The 18,414-nt window shown below is 41.1% G+C and overlaps 1 protein-coding gene across 2 annotated transcripts in view; it reads right to left on the bottom strand.

The window, feature by feature from the left end:
• Positions 1-18,414, bottom strand: part of LOC135204684 (tigger transposable element-derived protein 1-like) — a 65,902-nt gene that overhangs the window by 21,147 nt on the left and 26,341 nt on the right. For both annotated transcript variants that reach the window (XM_064234843.1, XM_064234844.1), the window contains exon 2: positions 10,209-10,723. In XM_064234843.1, the coding sequence (XP_064090913.1) occupies positions 10,209-10,323 (115 nt within the window). In that variant the 5' untranslated portion in view covers positions 10,324-10,723. The remainder of the gene's footprint in view (positions 1-10,208; positions 10,724-18,414) is intronic.

Raw genomic sequence — 18,414 nt, 5'->3', positions numbered from 1 at the left:
GAATACCGAAGACGACATTTCAAGCCAAACTGGACGTTCCCGTCCGTTCTTCTCTATTCCAGGTTGGTCGCATACTGTGAGAAATTCTTCCTTAAGCAGCCGTCTTCTTCCAAATGCTAGAAATTCCAGGAATTTGAGCATTCGGCGAGGTTCCCGATTATCGTGGTAACAATTATAGGGGATTCTCGTCTCGCTCACTTTGGACCGTGGTCTCGCCTAAGTGTTTGGAGATCGTAAAAAAAAACTCGAACACTCTGAGAGTGCTAGAAAATCCGCAAAGAGGAATGCCAGCTCGTTCGCCCCATCTCAGGGCTTTGTCCATACAGGACATAATACTCCTCGGAACTCCTAAGTCAGTAGAGCCTTTACCATCCAAGGTACGAGCCAACGCCCCCAAAGACCCGTCGAGGAAGTTGAAAACTTCGAAAGTCCAGAAAATGCCCTTCAACCGATGGTCAAACTCCGAAGACGTCCACCAAATCTTGGCCGAGTGTAAGGCATGTCTACGAGAACTGTCGACGATATTGGAGAAGTACCCTTGGAAGGAGGCAGGAACTCCCAGGCCAAGACTTTCCCCCGTAGCATACCACACTCGCGATTTCGAAGCCAACTTGGCTGGAGGGAAGGAGAAAGAAGTCTTCCCTGCTTCCCTCTTTCCTTCAACCAAGCATTAATCCGGCGAAGCGCTTTCTTGGCCGTGATGGAGAGAGTCATCTTCAAGAAAGAGGACTTCTTGGGGGTTTTGGTTCTCGTATACTGCGAAAGGGGGTGGGGGGACAACGGTGCTGACGGTTTGAAACTCCCCTTCGAACCGAAACAGGAGGCATTCGTCAGTCTCTTATAAACCGACGATGGCGCTTCTGCATTTCTCTCATCTTCAGAAATAAAGCCTTCTATGTCCTCTTCCGCTGAAGAAACATCCTGGATGCCGAAGTCCTGCTGTAAACTAGCACCGCCGCCCAATCCGCTCCAAGACTTGTATGGGGGAATGAGATGTGGGATCGCGTCCTGACGAGAAAAGTTCCGGTCTTGGGATGAGGACGGGACAATGTCCTGCTGTCTGCGTCTTGCGTCCACTGCGTGAGTTGCGTCCACCGGACGTTTTTCTAGCTTCCTCTTGCGTCCTGCGCTGTTGAGCGATCATCTGTCTTCAATGGCAAACTGCGTCCTGTTTCCCGAGAGTACAAAGGACGAGAAGGAGGCGGCAAAATCTTGTCCTGCGTCCTCTTGGAGGTCTTGATGGGGAGAAACTTGTCTTTACGTCTGGAGGAAGGCTGATCGGTCGTTTCCCAAGACTTGACAAAAATCGGCTAACTTAGCCTGCATCTCTCTCAAAAAAGTTCTTAACATTTCGCTTCCTGAAGGATCGCACTAAAAGGAGAACGAAGACGAGCAGAGCTGAGACGAGGAGGAGAGCGGTCCTGAGGTCTACGAGACGGAGAGTAGACAGGGGAACGCACCCACGACAAAGAAGGAGAGTCTCTAACTGGAGAAAAGCTGCCAACAGAACGTCCTTCGTCCTCTCTCGAAAGATACGTTCTCTTCTTCTTGACGGGGATTGCGTCCTCATCAGCACTCGACGCTTGGGACTATTCCATCCTTCTTGAGTGTAGCGAAGTTCATCCTGAGACGAGGATGGTCTGTATGTCCTCTTGAGGGGACGCGATCCCTCCAAATAGCGCCGTTTCTTGCATGACGTAGAGCTATCGGAGGAGAACAAACGCTTCCCAGTAACGCATTTTCTATGGCTCACTGCTGCAGCCTGGGACGCAACAACAGGACTGCCTGAAGGGACGACTGATCGTGTGAAAACCCCTCTCGCCTCCCTTCAACTGTCGACATACCTTCTCCCTTGGGTCTGGGAGCTTGGAAGCGGTCTAGGTCTAGGAGCACGAAAGAGACGGTCAGCCGCCCCCTCCACAACACTATCACTAACATTAAATACACCCACTTTATGCGATAAATGCTGCATCTGATCGCCTATCGAAGCAAGGGCAGCAAACACTTTCACATATGTGAATCCTCATGTATTCGGATCGCCCGACCTTCTAAAGATACAGCAGCGGGCGCAGGAGAAACCTGGGGAGAAGGTACTACAGGATTTTTACTTGGGAAGGAGCTGGAGAAGAAACAGTAATTGATTCATTCAAGGCTTTGCTAGATGAACCCGATCTTTCACTCCAAGACACTGATCTTCTAACACGATCTTTCTCGAATCTTTCAATATTTTTAGTGAGAGTTTTCCACTCTTTCTCAGTCAAATACTCACACTCATTGCACCTATTCTCCCAGGTACACACAAACTCTCTACACTTCTTACACCCAGTGTGATTGTCTACTGAAGCTTTCGGTAGCCTCACTTTGCATCCTTCTCACATACACTAAACATAATACTGAATCAGACATTTCAAGAAAAATCCAAAAGTGATTGCCAATCTAACTTTCCAATATGATACCATCCGTCCATATACAGCGAAAAGTCAGCAAACGAGCTCAAAATTCTAGCAGGGAACCCTCAACGATGTTGACGGTTTGGCTGGCAGAGAAAATCTGATGAAAATGGGAATGGTTCCAAGCGCCAGCGCCACGGGAACGAGGTGGCGATCACCTGAACTACCAGTGATCTAACGGTTGCCTCGAGTTTTGAAAATTCTGCCAGTGCGACAGAGGATATAGCTATATATATACCTGCCAGGTAAGTGTCATACATGAAAACAAGATCCATAGAAAATTTACAGGTTCTGAAAGCATTGTAATAATTAAGAATAATTACAAACCCCTAACCTAAGCTTTACCATATGCCACAAATTGTAGGAAACTTACTGGGCAGGAAAGGTTCAACCATTGACTCCACTGAAGTGTTGATGACGTACGGTTCAAAGATGATGACGGAAGAGGCAGAGACAGGTGGGTCGGCAAGAATATGTTACATAGTTAATGTAAATGCTTCTTAAATCCACAAAGCATTCTCTTACGAGGGAGTAGAGTTCACAAGTTATCTTCAAATATAATCCAGTGGTTCCAAGTCGGAACTGAGCTTGAACTGCTTTACCTTCTTCGTGGCAGGTGGAGGTAGACATGTTTTTTCTCTTCAAGAATCGCGAAATGCAATGCCCGTCATCCTTCCATAAAAAATCAATCAAGGATGAGGAGGACAAACTGAAACAGGTAAAAGAGCCAGCAGAGCCATCTAGGTGTTGCGCATCCTTTAAACTCCCATGTTCCTTTTAGAATTTGTTTGGTATGGCATGGGGGTTTAAAGGACTACTTTTAATATGCAAATAATATACAAGTAAATGTTCTATAAAATCTTACAGTTCCTGCCTTATTGCTCATATCTCCTTCCTCCAGCAGGATTGCTTCTATGATTCTGACAAGAAAAATATAAAGGAAACGCGATGCGTGAGCTTACCACATCAAATGCCCGACCAGCCAGTGTAAGTTCCGAGTCCAATCCTCAACCTGAAGGAAGAGAAGTAGAAGGACGGAGAGGAGGAGAGACAGTCATTCTCGCATCCTTCCTACCTCTCGAACCGTGCGCCATAGGTGAGAGATGCAACTTGTCCTCTTGAAGGAGCCGGATAAGCAACGCAACTTGTTGAGTATCCACCACAGGTCCAAGGAAAAGGAGTACCAAGGACCTATTGGCAACTACCCAAAGGAAGAAAGATATAATGTGGTCCTTATAGGACTACATATATCTTCCGGTCTGAAATATTCTTCAAAGTGCGATGAAAGGACCAAGCCCCCGGCACTGTGCACTCTTGGGAAGAGTGTACAAGTGATGTACCTATCTGCAGAGACGAGCCTTGTGATCTCACAGGACTCAAAAGAAGCCACGTCCCTAGAAAGGAAATCGACATCTGATGAAGGGTGTTGCATCTCCGTGGGTCCAGCAACCCATCAATAGGACTTAGTTACAATTCATCTGGATCAATAAAAACAAAGTCCAAATCACAGAGGATCATGAAGGATTTGACCCGTCAAAAACAGATGCTGAAGGGTGATGCCAAAGATGATCCATGCAACAGGGGAACAGTACACACACTCAAGGACCAATATCACAGCATGCTGTGAGTTACAGGTACAATTCCGAGGTTAGGATAGCCAACATGAAGAGATATCCAACCATCTACGACTGTAATCAACTAACACTACTGTTAGCCTGTAAAAGAAAGAAAATATGAAATGAGAGGAGATCCCTCAAACACCAACACCACATGCCCCCAATCTCTCTTTGTCTAATAAGCTAGCGAAAGGACGTAAAGATTAGGAAATACCAGAAGAAAAACAAAGGACAAACCCCTGAAGTTCCCCTCGGTAATTTTCAAAGTGTAAATGTAAATTTCAAATGAATACACTATCTCTCCCTGACGTTAAAGGGCAAAAATATGTAATAAGGGTGTAAGCACACCCTTTGCTGACTGGACCCTTAACACATAAAATTAAAGTAAAAGGTGGCCATTAACGGCTTATCACAAACAAAAAGTGGATTTTTATATTAATCATTACAGTCAATTAATTATTAACATCAAAAACAATATATGAATAACTTGATCACGAAGTATATAAAACGTGATGCTATGTATAAATAAAGTTTTTTTTGCCACGAAGGAAAAACAATGAAAAAGCGAGATAGCCGAGTACTTTCGGTCCTATTCAGACCCTTTACTGAGGTATGCCTCATTAAAGGGTCTGAATAGGACCGAAAGTACTCGGCTATCTCGCTTTTTCATTTTTTCCTTCGTGGCAAAAAAACCTTTATTTATATATATGTATATGATATGTAGATAAATATATATACATATATATATATATATATGTATATATATATATATATACAGGCGGTCCCCGGGTTACGACAGCTCCGGCTTACGACGTTCCGAGGTTACGACGCTTTTTCTTAAATATTCATTGAAAAATCCGCACTGGGTTACGACGCTTGTTCCGACGTTACGACGCTGACGCTTCCGACACTGGCTCCGAGTTAACGACGCTTTAAAAAACGCATACTATGATAAGAATCCTTATAGTTTTAGCACAGTATATTAATAAAAATAAGTAAATTTTTGGTTAGATTACAACAAAAATTTTGAGGTTATGATGATTTTCGACACTTTATGTTGTAATTTTTAAAAATTTTTAGTGACGCCTCAATAGCGGAACTAGTTTTCCCGAGCGAATGATACACTAGCTTGGGATGCGCAGTTTATACAGTCCAAAGCGCAAAATAATGAAAAAATCATTGCTTGTTTCCGTATACTAATAAACAAAAACTAAGTTTCCTGGTTAGATTACAATGCAAATTCCAAGGTTACGATGGTTTTTTATGCCTTTTAACGATACCTCATACGCAGAACTAGTTTCTGAGCGGAGGGCGCCATAAATTAATTTACTCTATTAACCCTTACGCCGACTGGACGTATTTTTACGTCGACATTTTTTGTCTCTCGTGGGTGCCGACTGGACGTATTTTACGTCCAGTCACATACAAAGTTTTTTTTAAAAATTCGCGGAAAAATACTTTTAGGCCTACCAGCCGAAAACTCTTGAATCACGCGCCTTGGGGGATGCGGGAGTTCACGGATCAAGGTGTTGTTTTTGTTTACAATCGTTACGCAGGCGCGCAAGCGCGAATTTCTTCTTGCCGCACTAAAAAGTATATGTGACACCATCTCTGAAATTATTTTCGTCACTTTGACATAATTTTTGTACCATTTTAAATTAGCCGTTACATAGAGTATTATATATGAAAATGTGCGCATTTTTATGTAGAATACAACAAAAAATACTCATGATTGTAGCTTTTATCAGATTTTAGATATTTCATATAAATAACGATAAGTGCCAAATTTCAACCTTCGGTCACTTTGACTCTACCGAAATGGTCGAAAAACGCAAATTGTAAAGCTAAAACTCTTATATTTTAGTAATATTCAATCATTTAACTTAATTTTGCAACTAATTGGAATGTCTAGCACAATATTTCGATTTATGGTGAATTTATGAAAAAACTTTTTCCTTACGTCCGCGCGGTAAAACTCTTCCGAAAATAATCATACATGCGATTGTGGTAATGTTTGCACCATTTTAAATTAGCCGTTACATAAAGTTTATATATGAAAATGTGCGCAATTTCATGCACAATACAACTAAAAACAACCCATGGTGTAGCTTTTATCAATTTTGAAATTTTTCATATAAAAAAACGATAAGTGACAAAATTTTCAACCTTCGGTCAATTTTGACTCTACCGAAATGGTCGAAAAAACGCAATTGTAAGCTAAAACGCCTACTTCTAGTAATATTCAAGCATTACCTTAATTTTGCAACAAATTGGAAAGTCTCTAGCACAATATTTCGATTTATGTGAATTTATGAAAAAAATAACATTTTCTTTACGTCCGCACGGTAACTCTTCCGAAAAATCATACGTGCGATTGTGGTAATGTTTGCACCATTTTAAATTAGCCGTTACATAACGTTTTTATATATGAAAATGTGCGCAATTTCATGTATAATACAACAATAAATAGTTGAAGGTTGTAGCTATTCTCATTTTCGAAATATTTGCATATAAATCACGATAAATAGAAAAAAAAAAAAACCACGTTCGGTCAAATTGACTCTACCGAACATGGTCGAAAAAACGCAATTGTAAGATAAAACTCTTACAGTCTAGTAATATTCAGTCATTTATCTTCATCGTGAAACAAATTCGAAGTCTCTAGCACAATATTTAAATTTATAATGAATTTTTAAAAAAAACTTTCCTTCTCCGCGCGCGGATTCTCCGCCACAAATCTCCGAAATGCGTAAGTCCCATTCTCGGAATATTGCTCCGTTTCTAATTAGGCATTTCATAGAGTTTTATATATGAAAATGTGCGCAATTTCATGTAGAATAAACGAAAAATATTTGAAAGTTGTAGCTTTGTCTTATTTCCGAAATAATTGCATATAAAAAAATATATATATAAAAAATTCGACATTCGGTCAACTTTAGCTCGTCAGATATGGTCGAAAAAACGGCACTTGTAAGCTAATATTCTTACAGTATAGTAATATCAATCATTTGTCTTCATTCTGAAACATATTGGAAGTCATCTAGGACATATTTAGAGGATGGTGAATTTTTTGAAAAAATATGGTGTTTACGTAAGCGCGTTACGAATTCATGCATTATTTTGTGATAATATTTTCTCTGTGTTGCTTATCGTTTTACAATGTGTTATATATCAAAATGATCGCAATTTAGTGCACATTACAACGAAAAAAAAAGTAACTTGTTACCTTCAACCGTTTTGCGCACAGCGCGATTTGAATACAATTATATATGAAATTTCGTTTTTGCGCTATCATATATCGCATTATTTTTTTATATATGATAATAGATAATTTTTTTCATTTCTGATGGTTGCATACTAAACTTCAAGCAATGACAAAAAAAGGAGCCAAAAAATGAACTCTTAATCTTGAAAACTAAGCGCGCTGTGATTTTTTGAAAAAAAAATATTTTTTTCCGCTTACGCGCTCACTCTCAAACCCCTCCGGCATACGGGAGTCATTTTTTTTATTTTACCGCTCCGGTTTCGTTTAGGGTTACGCTATGGTAACCATAGTCAAGGATAAGGAACGCATTCTCAAACAGTATACATCATCCTTTAATACAAAACAGCAAAATATCATTGAAACAATATTTCACTTAAAGAATCCATTTATACTCTACTTAGACTTGGATATAAAAACCATAGTTTCTCTCTCTCTCTCTCTCTCTTTTTGTATTTTCCGACAAAAACAAATAATCACTAATTAGTGTATTTTGATGTTTATTTTCATGACTAAATACATTTTTATAACACAAAAATGATTTACTAATTTTCAAATATTAATTTTGATTAATACTGTATTAGTAAGTTTAATAAGTTGAAATATATCACATAATAAAAATAATAATTCTCTCTCTCTCTCTCTCTCTCTCTCTCTCTCTCTCTCTCTCTCTCTCTCTCTCTCTCTCTCTCTCCTACAAAGATGTATGCTTTTTTGTATGATAAATAAATGATTTACTATTTTCAAATATTAATATTAATTTATACAGCAATAATATCAATTTATTAAAGAAAATACCATAGTGAATTAGTAAGATTTTAGCTTATATATTTAAAAAAAATTATGGAAGAATGAAGGAAATCCCAATCTTCTTTCAGTAACCTTTTCTCGAACTCCAGGTACTAAAACTGTCAGATATATCAAGTTCTGTGACAGCCAGGAGGGGGAAGAGCTGCTGTGTTGCAATCAAGTGTTCATGAAATTTCCCCCCCCCCCCCATTCTCTCTCTCTCTCTCTCTCATTTACTGAGACTCCGAGATTTTTTATGTGATTTGATACTATTTGTTTTTTAATACGTTTCAAATAAGAATAATCATAATAATTCAATAATAAATAAGACTTAATAATAAGCAATAACTAAAATAATAATAATAATAATAATAATAATAACTAAATAATAATAATAACTAATAATAATAATAATAAGAATATAATAATAATAATAATAATAACTAATAATGAATTACAAAATTCATATGTGATAGTATTTTAAAGAAATACAATATGTAATAATCTATCCATGTCACTTTTTGTTTTAATTAAGGTTAACTCTCTCTCTCTCTCTCTCTCTCTCTCTCTCTCTCTCTCTCTCTCTTTTGCCACACAAGATAATAATGTGTCATAGTGGTAACTCCCTCCCTCTCTTTCGCTGGAAGCTTTATAAGTATTTTTGAGAGCACAGAGAGATAAACCACTCTCTCTCTCTCTCTCTCTCTCTCTCTCTCTCTCTCTCTCTCTCTCTCTCTCTCTCTTCTCTCTCTCTCTCTTTTACCGAGATGAAAGAATTTTTATGTACGTACTAGTATGTAAAATGTTTATTGATAATTTCAGTTATTTAATAATAATAATGATAATAATAATAATAATAAAAACTTTAATTACAAAATTCATAATGGTCGTATTTTAAAGAGATGAAATGACCTTTCCATTTCACTTGTAAGGATAATTCCTCTTTCTTACCGAGATGAGAGAATTTTCTTTTTATGGTAGATGCACGTGTTTATTATATTTTCAAATAAAATAAATAATAATAATAATAATAATAATAGAAGTAGTATAATATCGATGACTAATTTCAAAAAGAAAATTCTTCCCTTGTCTTTTTCTGTATCAATTTCCCTACCTCATAACTCCAGTGACACTCGGAGCTGGGAAAGTGACAATGCCATAGAATGGTCAACGAATTTAATGGTTTTATGTATTGTCTCTCTCTCTCTCTCTCTCTCTCTCTCTCTCTCTCTCTCTCTCTCTCTCTCTCTCTCTTGTATTTTAATGAAAATATACAGTAATTTGTGAATACACAGCATTGCACATGAAAAAAAGTAAATTAGTGATAATTTTAGAGATACGGCCTAAAAAAAGAAAAATTGCAATTAGTGAAATTTCCCTGTGGACATGTTTTCAACAACTTCGTTCCGGCTTCTTACGACGATTTTCGGGTTACGACGCGTCTTAAGAACGGAACCCCCGTCGTAAACCCGGGGACTGCCTTATATAAATATATATATATATATATATATATATATATATATATATCTATATATATATATATATATATATATATTCATTCTAAATAACAAAGAAAGATCACACCAGGAAAATCTTGATTAACTGCTAGTTAGCAAGAGTTCACAAAACTACATCTTCATTGGAAGACAGCTGAAAGCAAAGGTGGGCCTTACCTGCCCTTACCAGAGAGTAGTTACTGCCTAACAACCTTGTACAAGATTTAACGGCTGTATTCCAGCCTACGCTGAAAGCAATTCTAAAGTAAAGGACCGAGGGTTTGTATATCGTGTAGGAACAATTATTAAGTTACAGAAGGTGAAATACAGCCCAGGGCCCACACATTTCCAAAGATGTAAGCAGGTGTCATGATCTTTGCCTGCAAAAGGTGGGAAGCCATATCTCAAAAACTAACCATAGAATTTTCTTGAAAATAGTCTCACTTTGTTTCCCACACCCAAATTCATTTAGACTAGTGGCATGACAAAAAATCTAGGCTGGTGCAATACATACTAGCATACATCTCGGGAATTTGACCCTGATGACAATGAATGCTCAGTTCCAAACAGCCAAGCAAAAGAAGAAAAAACTCACCTTTTTCAGAACGCTTAATTATGTAATATTTTGTCTCCATAGTTATAGCTTTCCTCCTCTTAGTAGCCCCTCCATTGGATGTAGGCTTCTTACGTTTGGGAGCCATGCTGAACATAGTGGCAAAATTCAAGTACAAGCTGCAATGCGACGACAACCTAGTTCTATGGGGGTACCAAAGTGATTGGAGAAATCACGCTTTCTGATACTGCTGTGGGTTGCTTGGTATTCCTCCGCCGGACGCATGCGAGATTGACCCAGGCAGCCAATCATTGATGGTTGTCGTCCAATCAAGTGCAGTTCAGTTTTGCTCAGAAACCAGTTCCACTCTATCGTAAGGGTGGCTCTCTTACGGTGCCGATAACAACTTTGGCACCGATATCCAAAAAATGGCACCGATAACCAAAAAATGGTGCCATAAGCCCACCATAGAAGCTTATGGCACCAATGCTGGGCTTATGGTGCCAATGACTGGACGCGGTGCCATAAAAGCAGATCAGCCAATAACCAGGGACGGCCTGTAGTAATTATAGCATGAAAATTATGAAAAAATTAATAAAAAAGTAACATCACGTTTATCTACTAAACTACAGTACACAAAACTAATAAACACTAAGAGAGAGAGAGAGAGAGAGAGAGAGAGAGAGAGAAAAAAAATCATACTCTATTGACAGTACATACAAAGCATTGACCTACAAGCTTAATTGTCATTGGCTACCTCCAACTCCGAGCAAAAGTAGGAGGAGGTGAACATCGTTTTTTTTATACAGTACATACGTATTATGATGATAATATATCAATATTAAGGGATTATACTTCAACATTTGATTGATTTTTGGCTGTTAATATTAATACAGTGGAACCTCAACCTACGAGCAAACCAACGTGAGAGTTTTTCCGAGATACAAGCAGCTCCGCTCGGACGATTTTTTTGCTTCAGCACACGAGCAGAATTTTAACATACAGTTCGAGCGCGTGCAGCAGCTCTAAGTGTATATTTTTCCAAGCGCGCACAGCTCAGAGGGTATTGAGAGTCACAGCATCCCATCTCCGAGCCTTTCTCTCTCTCTCTCGCTGTCTACACGTGGTAGAGTAAAGACTGAGATTCGTTGCGCGCACAGTTTTTTTGCATTTGTTTGTGATATTCTGTGAAATAATCGCAACTTCTAACTTTGTTGTAACCATGGCACCAAAGAAAGCAAGTGGTGGTGCGAGTACCAAGAAGAGGAGGATGATGTCCCTCGAAATGAAGTATTTATGATAAAACAAAGTTTTATGAATACTTACCTGGCAGTTATATATATATAGCTATAGTCTCTATCGGTCCGGCAGATTTTTCAAAACTCGCGGCAACCGCCGAGTGGTAGGTGTCCGGTGGTTAGGTGGTTAACAACCCATACAGGGTGGTACTTGGAATCATTCCCATTTTCTATTCCTCAGATCATCTCTTGCCCAACCTGTCTCCTGAGGGGAGGTGGTGGGCCTTAAAATATATATATAACTGCCAGGTAAGTATTCATAAAACTTTGTTTCATCATAAATACTTCATTTTTATGAATAGAACTTACCTGGCAGTTATATATATATAGCTGATTCATACATTTGGAGGTGGGTGAAAGACAGCCAACATCGTTGGGAAACAACTAAAAGTTGTAGGTAATAACCTTGATTCCTTACCTGCTAAGGTAGCTGACTTCAAAGGTTCCTGCCTCTTGAGTCGCTTTCCCTTAGGAGCGCCAGCCAGGATGAGACCTGTTCTGCTGAAACTACTCAATAGAGTCTGTCAAACGGGAGCGAGACCAACAACGTGACTAGACTTCTGCACTACCTATTCCCCTTTCAATTATCTGCAACCTTACTCAACCCAACCACCTAACCTTGCAGACTAGATATATACCTATCTAGCTAGACTGAGGGTGCTGACCCAACCAGACCACTCCTCAGACAACCATAAAAACACAAACCTCAAATAAAAGGTATATCATACTAAAAATGATATTGTTATGATACAATAAAGTTTGTTCATACTTACCTGGCAGATATATATATAGCTTTATTTTCTGAAATCCGACAGAATTTTAAAAACTTCCGACACACGCAGTGGTCGGCCAGGTGGTTAGTACCCATTCCTGCCGCTGGGAGGCGGGTATCAGGAACCATTCCCATTTTCTATCATAATTTTATTTCCACTGTCCCCTGAGGGGAGGTGGGTGGGTACTTGATTAATATATATCTGCCAGGTAAGTATGAACAAACTTTTTTATTGTATCATAACAATATCATTTTGTTCATGAAACTTACCTGTCAGATATATATATAGCTGAATCCCACCTTTGGAGGTGGGAAGGGACAGAATAGAAGGATTTTGGGAAACAAATGCATGCAGATGATTTACATCTTGGTTCCACCTGTTAGCATAGCTGGCTTCGTGGTTACTGCCACGTAAGTCTGCTTGTGCTACTAGAGTTGCCAGCGAGGTAGAGACCTATATAGCTGGTGCACTCCAGATGATCTGTCAACAGGGGCGAGACCACGACGTGACTAGACCATATTGACCATACCATGGGAAGAGGGCTAAAGAAGTAAAATAAATATATATATATATATATATATATATATTATATATATATATATATATATATATATTATCACCACCTGACCAACCTAGCCAAAGTTAAGGTGTTTTACTAAGGCTTAAGAGTTAAGAAGTCGCCGTTGTCGGCAACTCAACAACTAAATTAAGAGCTCTTCCTAACCCATTTTCTACAGGATAGGATGAAGTGGTACTTCTTGCCCCCAAGGATTGTGTCTGCAGACACGTATGCCCTAGCGAGCAGCAGATCTCATAATGCCATCTTCACATCTCGCAGGGAGTGTGAAGTGAACACAGAGTTGCTTCGCTAAAACATGGTACTCAGGGTGTTGCTGAGTGCCATGCTCTGTTGAAATGCTTCCGAGGCCGCGCCCTCACCTCGTGAGCATTCAGATAAAAGATTCAAATCTTTGTGCAAAACACAATGAAGGAGCATTTTTTTGAAAGAACTCCTAACACTAAAGCCAGGGTGTTCTTCAATATGGGCAAGTCTGGTCTTTTTTTGGAAACACTGCAGATTGCCACGAAATGACTTCGACTTTCTTGAGTCTTATGTAGATAAAACTTGAGAGACCCGACAGGGCACAGGACTCTCTCTGGCTCCTGCCCACTAACTTGTGCCATCCTTGCTTCCAAGCTCCTGGCCCGAGGACAAAACGGGTTTCCATTCTTAGGCCACAACGGAAGGCTTAAGAGCACACCGCCTTGTGTTCTCTAAAGCCAAACTTGTGACGATGGCTTAAAATCTCACTAACCCTCTTTGTCGTATCTAGGGTGGTTAGAAGAAGGCCTTCCTGATCACATGCAAGAAGTTAACAGGTAGGAGAGGTTCGAATGCTTTGACATCAAGAACTTCAGACTACGTCTAAGTTACATATTGAAAGCTTCGATCTGGACATGCACAGTCAGTCCGTCTGTACTAAAGTCAGGTGACCGACCAGTTGACCAGTCAGACGAATCAAGGACAGCAAGGCTGTACCCTGAAGACCAAAAGGCACTATTTTTCGCTGAAGGATGAGTGTCTGGACTGCCTGGGCGATTCAATCTAAGCAAACCTTGGGGGGTGTATCAACGCAACCCAACGTCGTCAGCGAATCAACTCCTGAGCAACTCCTGACTCGAGCTTCTGGTGCCAGGAGAAAGGAGCGCGGAGCACAAAGGCGATTCAGTCCCGAAGGAAGAATGCCTGACAGTCCAACCTGGTCTCATGTTACACGATCATCGGGGGTGTATAAACGCAACCGACTTCGTCAACAAGAAACTCAGGGCTACTATATGTCGCCTGATCTCGCACGAGTGTCTGACTCTGAGAAAACAGGTGAGACAAAAAGTAGATGGTGAGCGAGTTTCGAGATTCCACAGAACTCAAAGATCGTGAAGGGCTTTGTTGTTTGACAGAAGCAAATCTCTGAGCCCGAAAGGCCGTCAACAACATATTTGCGTATTCTTTAATAGTTGTGACTGCCACTTATCCCATTCTTCCGACGGAAACGGGAAAAGGGAAAACGGTAATCTTATTCCTGTCAACATCTCGATAGTCTGAACGTAGTCAGACTCAGACGGAGAGGTTATAGGTACCTTTCGAGTTAGAGTAGACCGACTCTTTCGGAAAAGGTCCTTGAAGAAAAGTGAACTAGAAGGACGTGACCTCTGTGAATCCAGGATCCTGAAGGCCAACATGGGGCGATCAGCGTCATTGTCGCTCCCTGTGATGTCATAAATCCTATTACATTTCCTAAGCGATTGAAAAAGGGGAAAAAGAGACTAAACATCCATCCCCGTTCAATATCATAGGATGGCGTTTAATGGTACCGCTCCTGGATTGAGAATAAGGGAGCAGAGAAGAAGAAGCCTCTTCGTCCTCAACATATCGAAGAATGAAAGGGCGTCCCTAAAGTCTCCACAACTCTCAACATACTTCTAAAGAAAGATTCCACTCGGAAGTCAGTAGTTGCTGCCGTCGATCGAGAAGATTCGTACGGACTTTTGCAATCCTGTAACGAACCTCTAGAGGATCGTTACATTCTACGCCTGTTGTTATAATAGGCTCTTTCTCGTAAACTCGAACAGGGACCAAGAGAAGATACTTCTTAAGATATGAGAGAGCTGTGGAATATCAGAGTTGATCTGGACCACTGGTTCCAAAAACTCGTTTAGAGGACTGGAGGGACGACCGAATTGCTTCTACTTCTTTCAGATTAAGATCCAGGACATCTGAAACCCTATCCAGATGTCCGGCACCTTCTTTCTATCACCTCAGGTGAAAGACGCACTGAGAGATGTTCAGAATAATTCCTAGATCTTGAATAATATGTTTCCCGTAGGAAAAAACTGTGGAGGTCTGAATTGCAGTCTATTCAGGGAAACAAACTTCTTCAGGAAGGAAATGGTCCCCAGCAAGCTCATCCATTCCCTCCCCGAGTATGCTTACTTCCCTAATAAGGCTGCGCTTTGCCTAAGCAGGAGAGCATATAAAAGTGCAATGTTGCGGTAGACTCGTAGTTCTATACCGTGCGGTAACGAGCACCGAAAGGATTAAGAGATATCTCTGTTGAACATAGTAAGGCAAAACGAATGCAATGTTTATTCATTCACGTAAGAAATCCCCTCAATCTTAGGCTAAAGTCCGTGATTGTAGGACAGAGATACAGTAGTCAGTCAATCCCGCAGGAGAGACGTAACCGCCAGCACAGAGATACGGTTAGTCAGTCACTCCCGCAGGAGAGAGAGACGTAACCTACCACGCATGACAGCGAACAAGCTGGTACTGGCTCGGTTGAGTCTGGAGGACAGTGAGTCAGTGACAGCAGCAGGCCAGCAGCTTACGATCGTCGTCTCTTAACTTTATGCCTGGGTTGCCAGCTACCCTATTCTACGAAGAAATAGGTCTGTTATTTTTGAGCAGAAAGAGACTCTCAAGCTGGTATATTTAAGCGAAACAGAAAACGCTAAATATATAGATGCGTTTGTGTCGTCATAACACTACCATACAACGGTAAAAGATAAATCGGAAACTCCTGGAAGGCTGCAGGGAGTAACGATTAAATGTCCTTAAAATAATAGACAATAGACCTCTCGGTTGCCATCCGAAGAGGTAACTACAGCAAGCGTATATGACTTGAACCAACCAGTAGTAAAATAACGCAAGGCAAAATATGATATTATATTACAATAAAGTTTGTTCATACTTACCTGGCAGACATATATATAGCTGAATTCGGAAATACAGCTACATACATATCTGACAGGCAAGTTTCATGAACAAAACTTAGAGAATCGAAGCAGACAGCTCAAGCTTCTTATGTTATTGGACATAAGCGTTCATTGACGTAGTCTACAAGTCTATTTCTGTACTAGTCTGCGAATGATGAATGAGAGCTCTTCCGAATCTTGTCATAAGAGCTTATCCGCTTACGCAATATAAGTTAATGAGATGTTTGTCAATGAGAAACTAACCCATTTACGGGACAAACTTAGGAACTAACAAAATCTATCATTCTGAAAAGCCCTTTCCAGATGGACTAAAAGCTTGCAACTTAAATTTATTGGCAGTATGGCAAAGGAAGTCCTGTCTTGCGCTTTCCTGAAGAGCATCCTCTTGATGACGTGCTTTTGCAAGAATCCTACCGAAAGTAGTCAAGTGTCATGACGTGTAGGACGTCGAGCTTTTTTTTACATAACCCGTAACTGCCTTATCACAAAGTCTTGACTGCGGTAGAGCAAACGAGATCTTTCCTTGAGCTTTCCTTAACTCCATCCACCTATGCGAAAAACAATATTAATTGACAGAGACCTCTTGAATTCACGAAACCCGATGTCTTGCTGGGTTTCGAAGAAGAAGTTGTCTGTTCACTTTAAGCTTCCTCCGAAGCACTGCCTACTTCACATTCTTTGCAGGTGAGGTAGAAGGTATCACCGAAGGTAGAGGTAAAAATTCCAAAACTTTAGGCCCAAAATCTGAAACAAGAGCTTGAAGAGTTCAACAGAAAACGTTCAGCCAGGCGACACACCTGGCGTGCGCTGGTGCACACTCGGCGTCCACTGGCGCGCGCTCGGCGTCCCACTGGCGTGCGCTCGGCAAGTCCACTGCGCGCGCTCGGCGTCCACTGGCGCGCGCTCGGCATCCACTGGCGCGCCCGGCGTCCACTGGTGCGCGCTCGGCGTCCACTGGCGCGCGCTCGGCGTCCACTGGCGCGCGCTCGGCTTCCACTGGCGCGCGCTTGGCGTGCACCCGCGCGCGCCTGGCGTCCATCCGAGCGTCCCGTCCAAGTCGAGAGGGAACGCCTTCTTATTCTGACAGTAATAAAGCTCGGACGTCCGCTCTGAAAAGCTTCCTCCTACTATGACTTCTTTTACGTATTTCTCGGTGGAAAGACGGACACGAGTTCAGGCGACGTTCGCCTTCTTACTGAAATGCATAACGAGAGAGAGAGAGAGAGGCGTGAAGCGTCCTCTACTATAAAGCTTCTATTTAGAGGGCGCGAGTCCTTCCGAAAGCTCCAACCCCTGTACGGGGAGGACGCTTCGGAGGACGAGAAGCAATCCTTCAGGATTCGTGCACGCGCACGCACTTTGGCAGTCTGGGGATTTTCATCAGAAACTGCCGAAGGCACGCCAGATCGGTGGGGGGTTCCTTGTAACCCTCCTTCTTAGGCTTTCGACATGCTCCATCCCCCCGGGTCCTGGGAGTCAAGCAGATGTCCCAGCCTAGAGGCGAAACAAGGCCGATCTGACGCACCCTCCACTACACAAGGGGTATCACTGCACTTCTGCACTTCACTTTTGCTCTCTAAAGCAAGCACTTTTGATTCTAAGTTACGAATCGAAAGAGTATCAGAGAAAGGGCAATTCCTCTACAGACACTGTTTTAGGGCCCGAAGGCAACACTACAGGGTTAGGAGTAACAATTACAGAAGTAGCACTCTTCACAGCAATGAAGGAGAGCGAGAACCTCTCGTAGACATATTCATAGCCCGTAGGCCATACTACAGGTTAGGCAAAATAAAGTCTACAAGAAGGTTAGCAGGTTCACTACCCTGACTTTTGGTTACTGATTAATTGCGTACATAACGAATCATAACGTCTTCCTTACAGAATTAGACACGGTTTACTGTATTAATTGCGTACATACGAATCATCGTCTTCCTTACGGAATAGACAAAGTCTCACACTCCTTACATGACAAATCTCAACAAAGAAGCAAGACCCATACCCCTCATACATACCAAGTGCGGATCTACCGAAGCTTCCGGTAGCCACACCCTATCTTTGCAGACAACCCCTTCTGAAACTAGCCTAACTAGACTCAGATATCTTATGCAAAAATGAATCAAATTCAAATCAATTTAAGTAGCGTATGCCTAGCCACAAATCCAAGTAAATAAATCAAAAGACAATTAGGATACTTAGCGGCAATGAAGTTTCCAAAATCCTAAGACGGAGGTACTGAAAACAGGTGTTTTCAGCACCGGCGACAGAAAAATTATGAATAGAAAATGGGAATGGTTCCTGATATCCGCCTCCCAGCGGCAGGAATGGGTACTAACCACCTGGCCGACCACTGCGTGTGTCGGAAGTTTTTAAAATTCTGTCGGATTTCAGAAAATACAGCTATAT

Source organism: Macrobrachium nipponense, chromosome 47 (genome assembly GCF_015104395.2).
Source record: "Macrobrachium nipponense isolate FS-2020 chromosome 47, ASM1510439v2, whole genome shotgun sequence".
Lineage (NCBI taxonomy): Eukaryota > Metazoa > Arthropoda > Malacostraca > Decapoda > Palaemonidae > Macrobrachium > Macrobrachium nipponense.
Note: the sequence above shows the minus strand (reverse complement) of the source record. Positions and strands in the feature narration are given on the sequence as shown.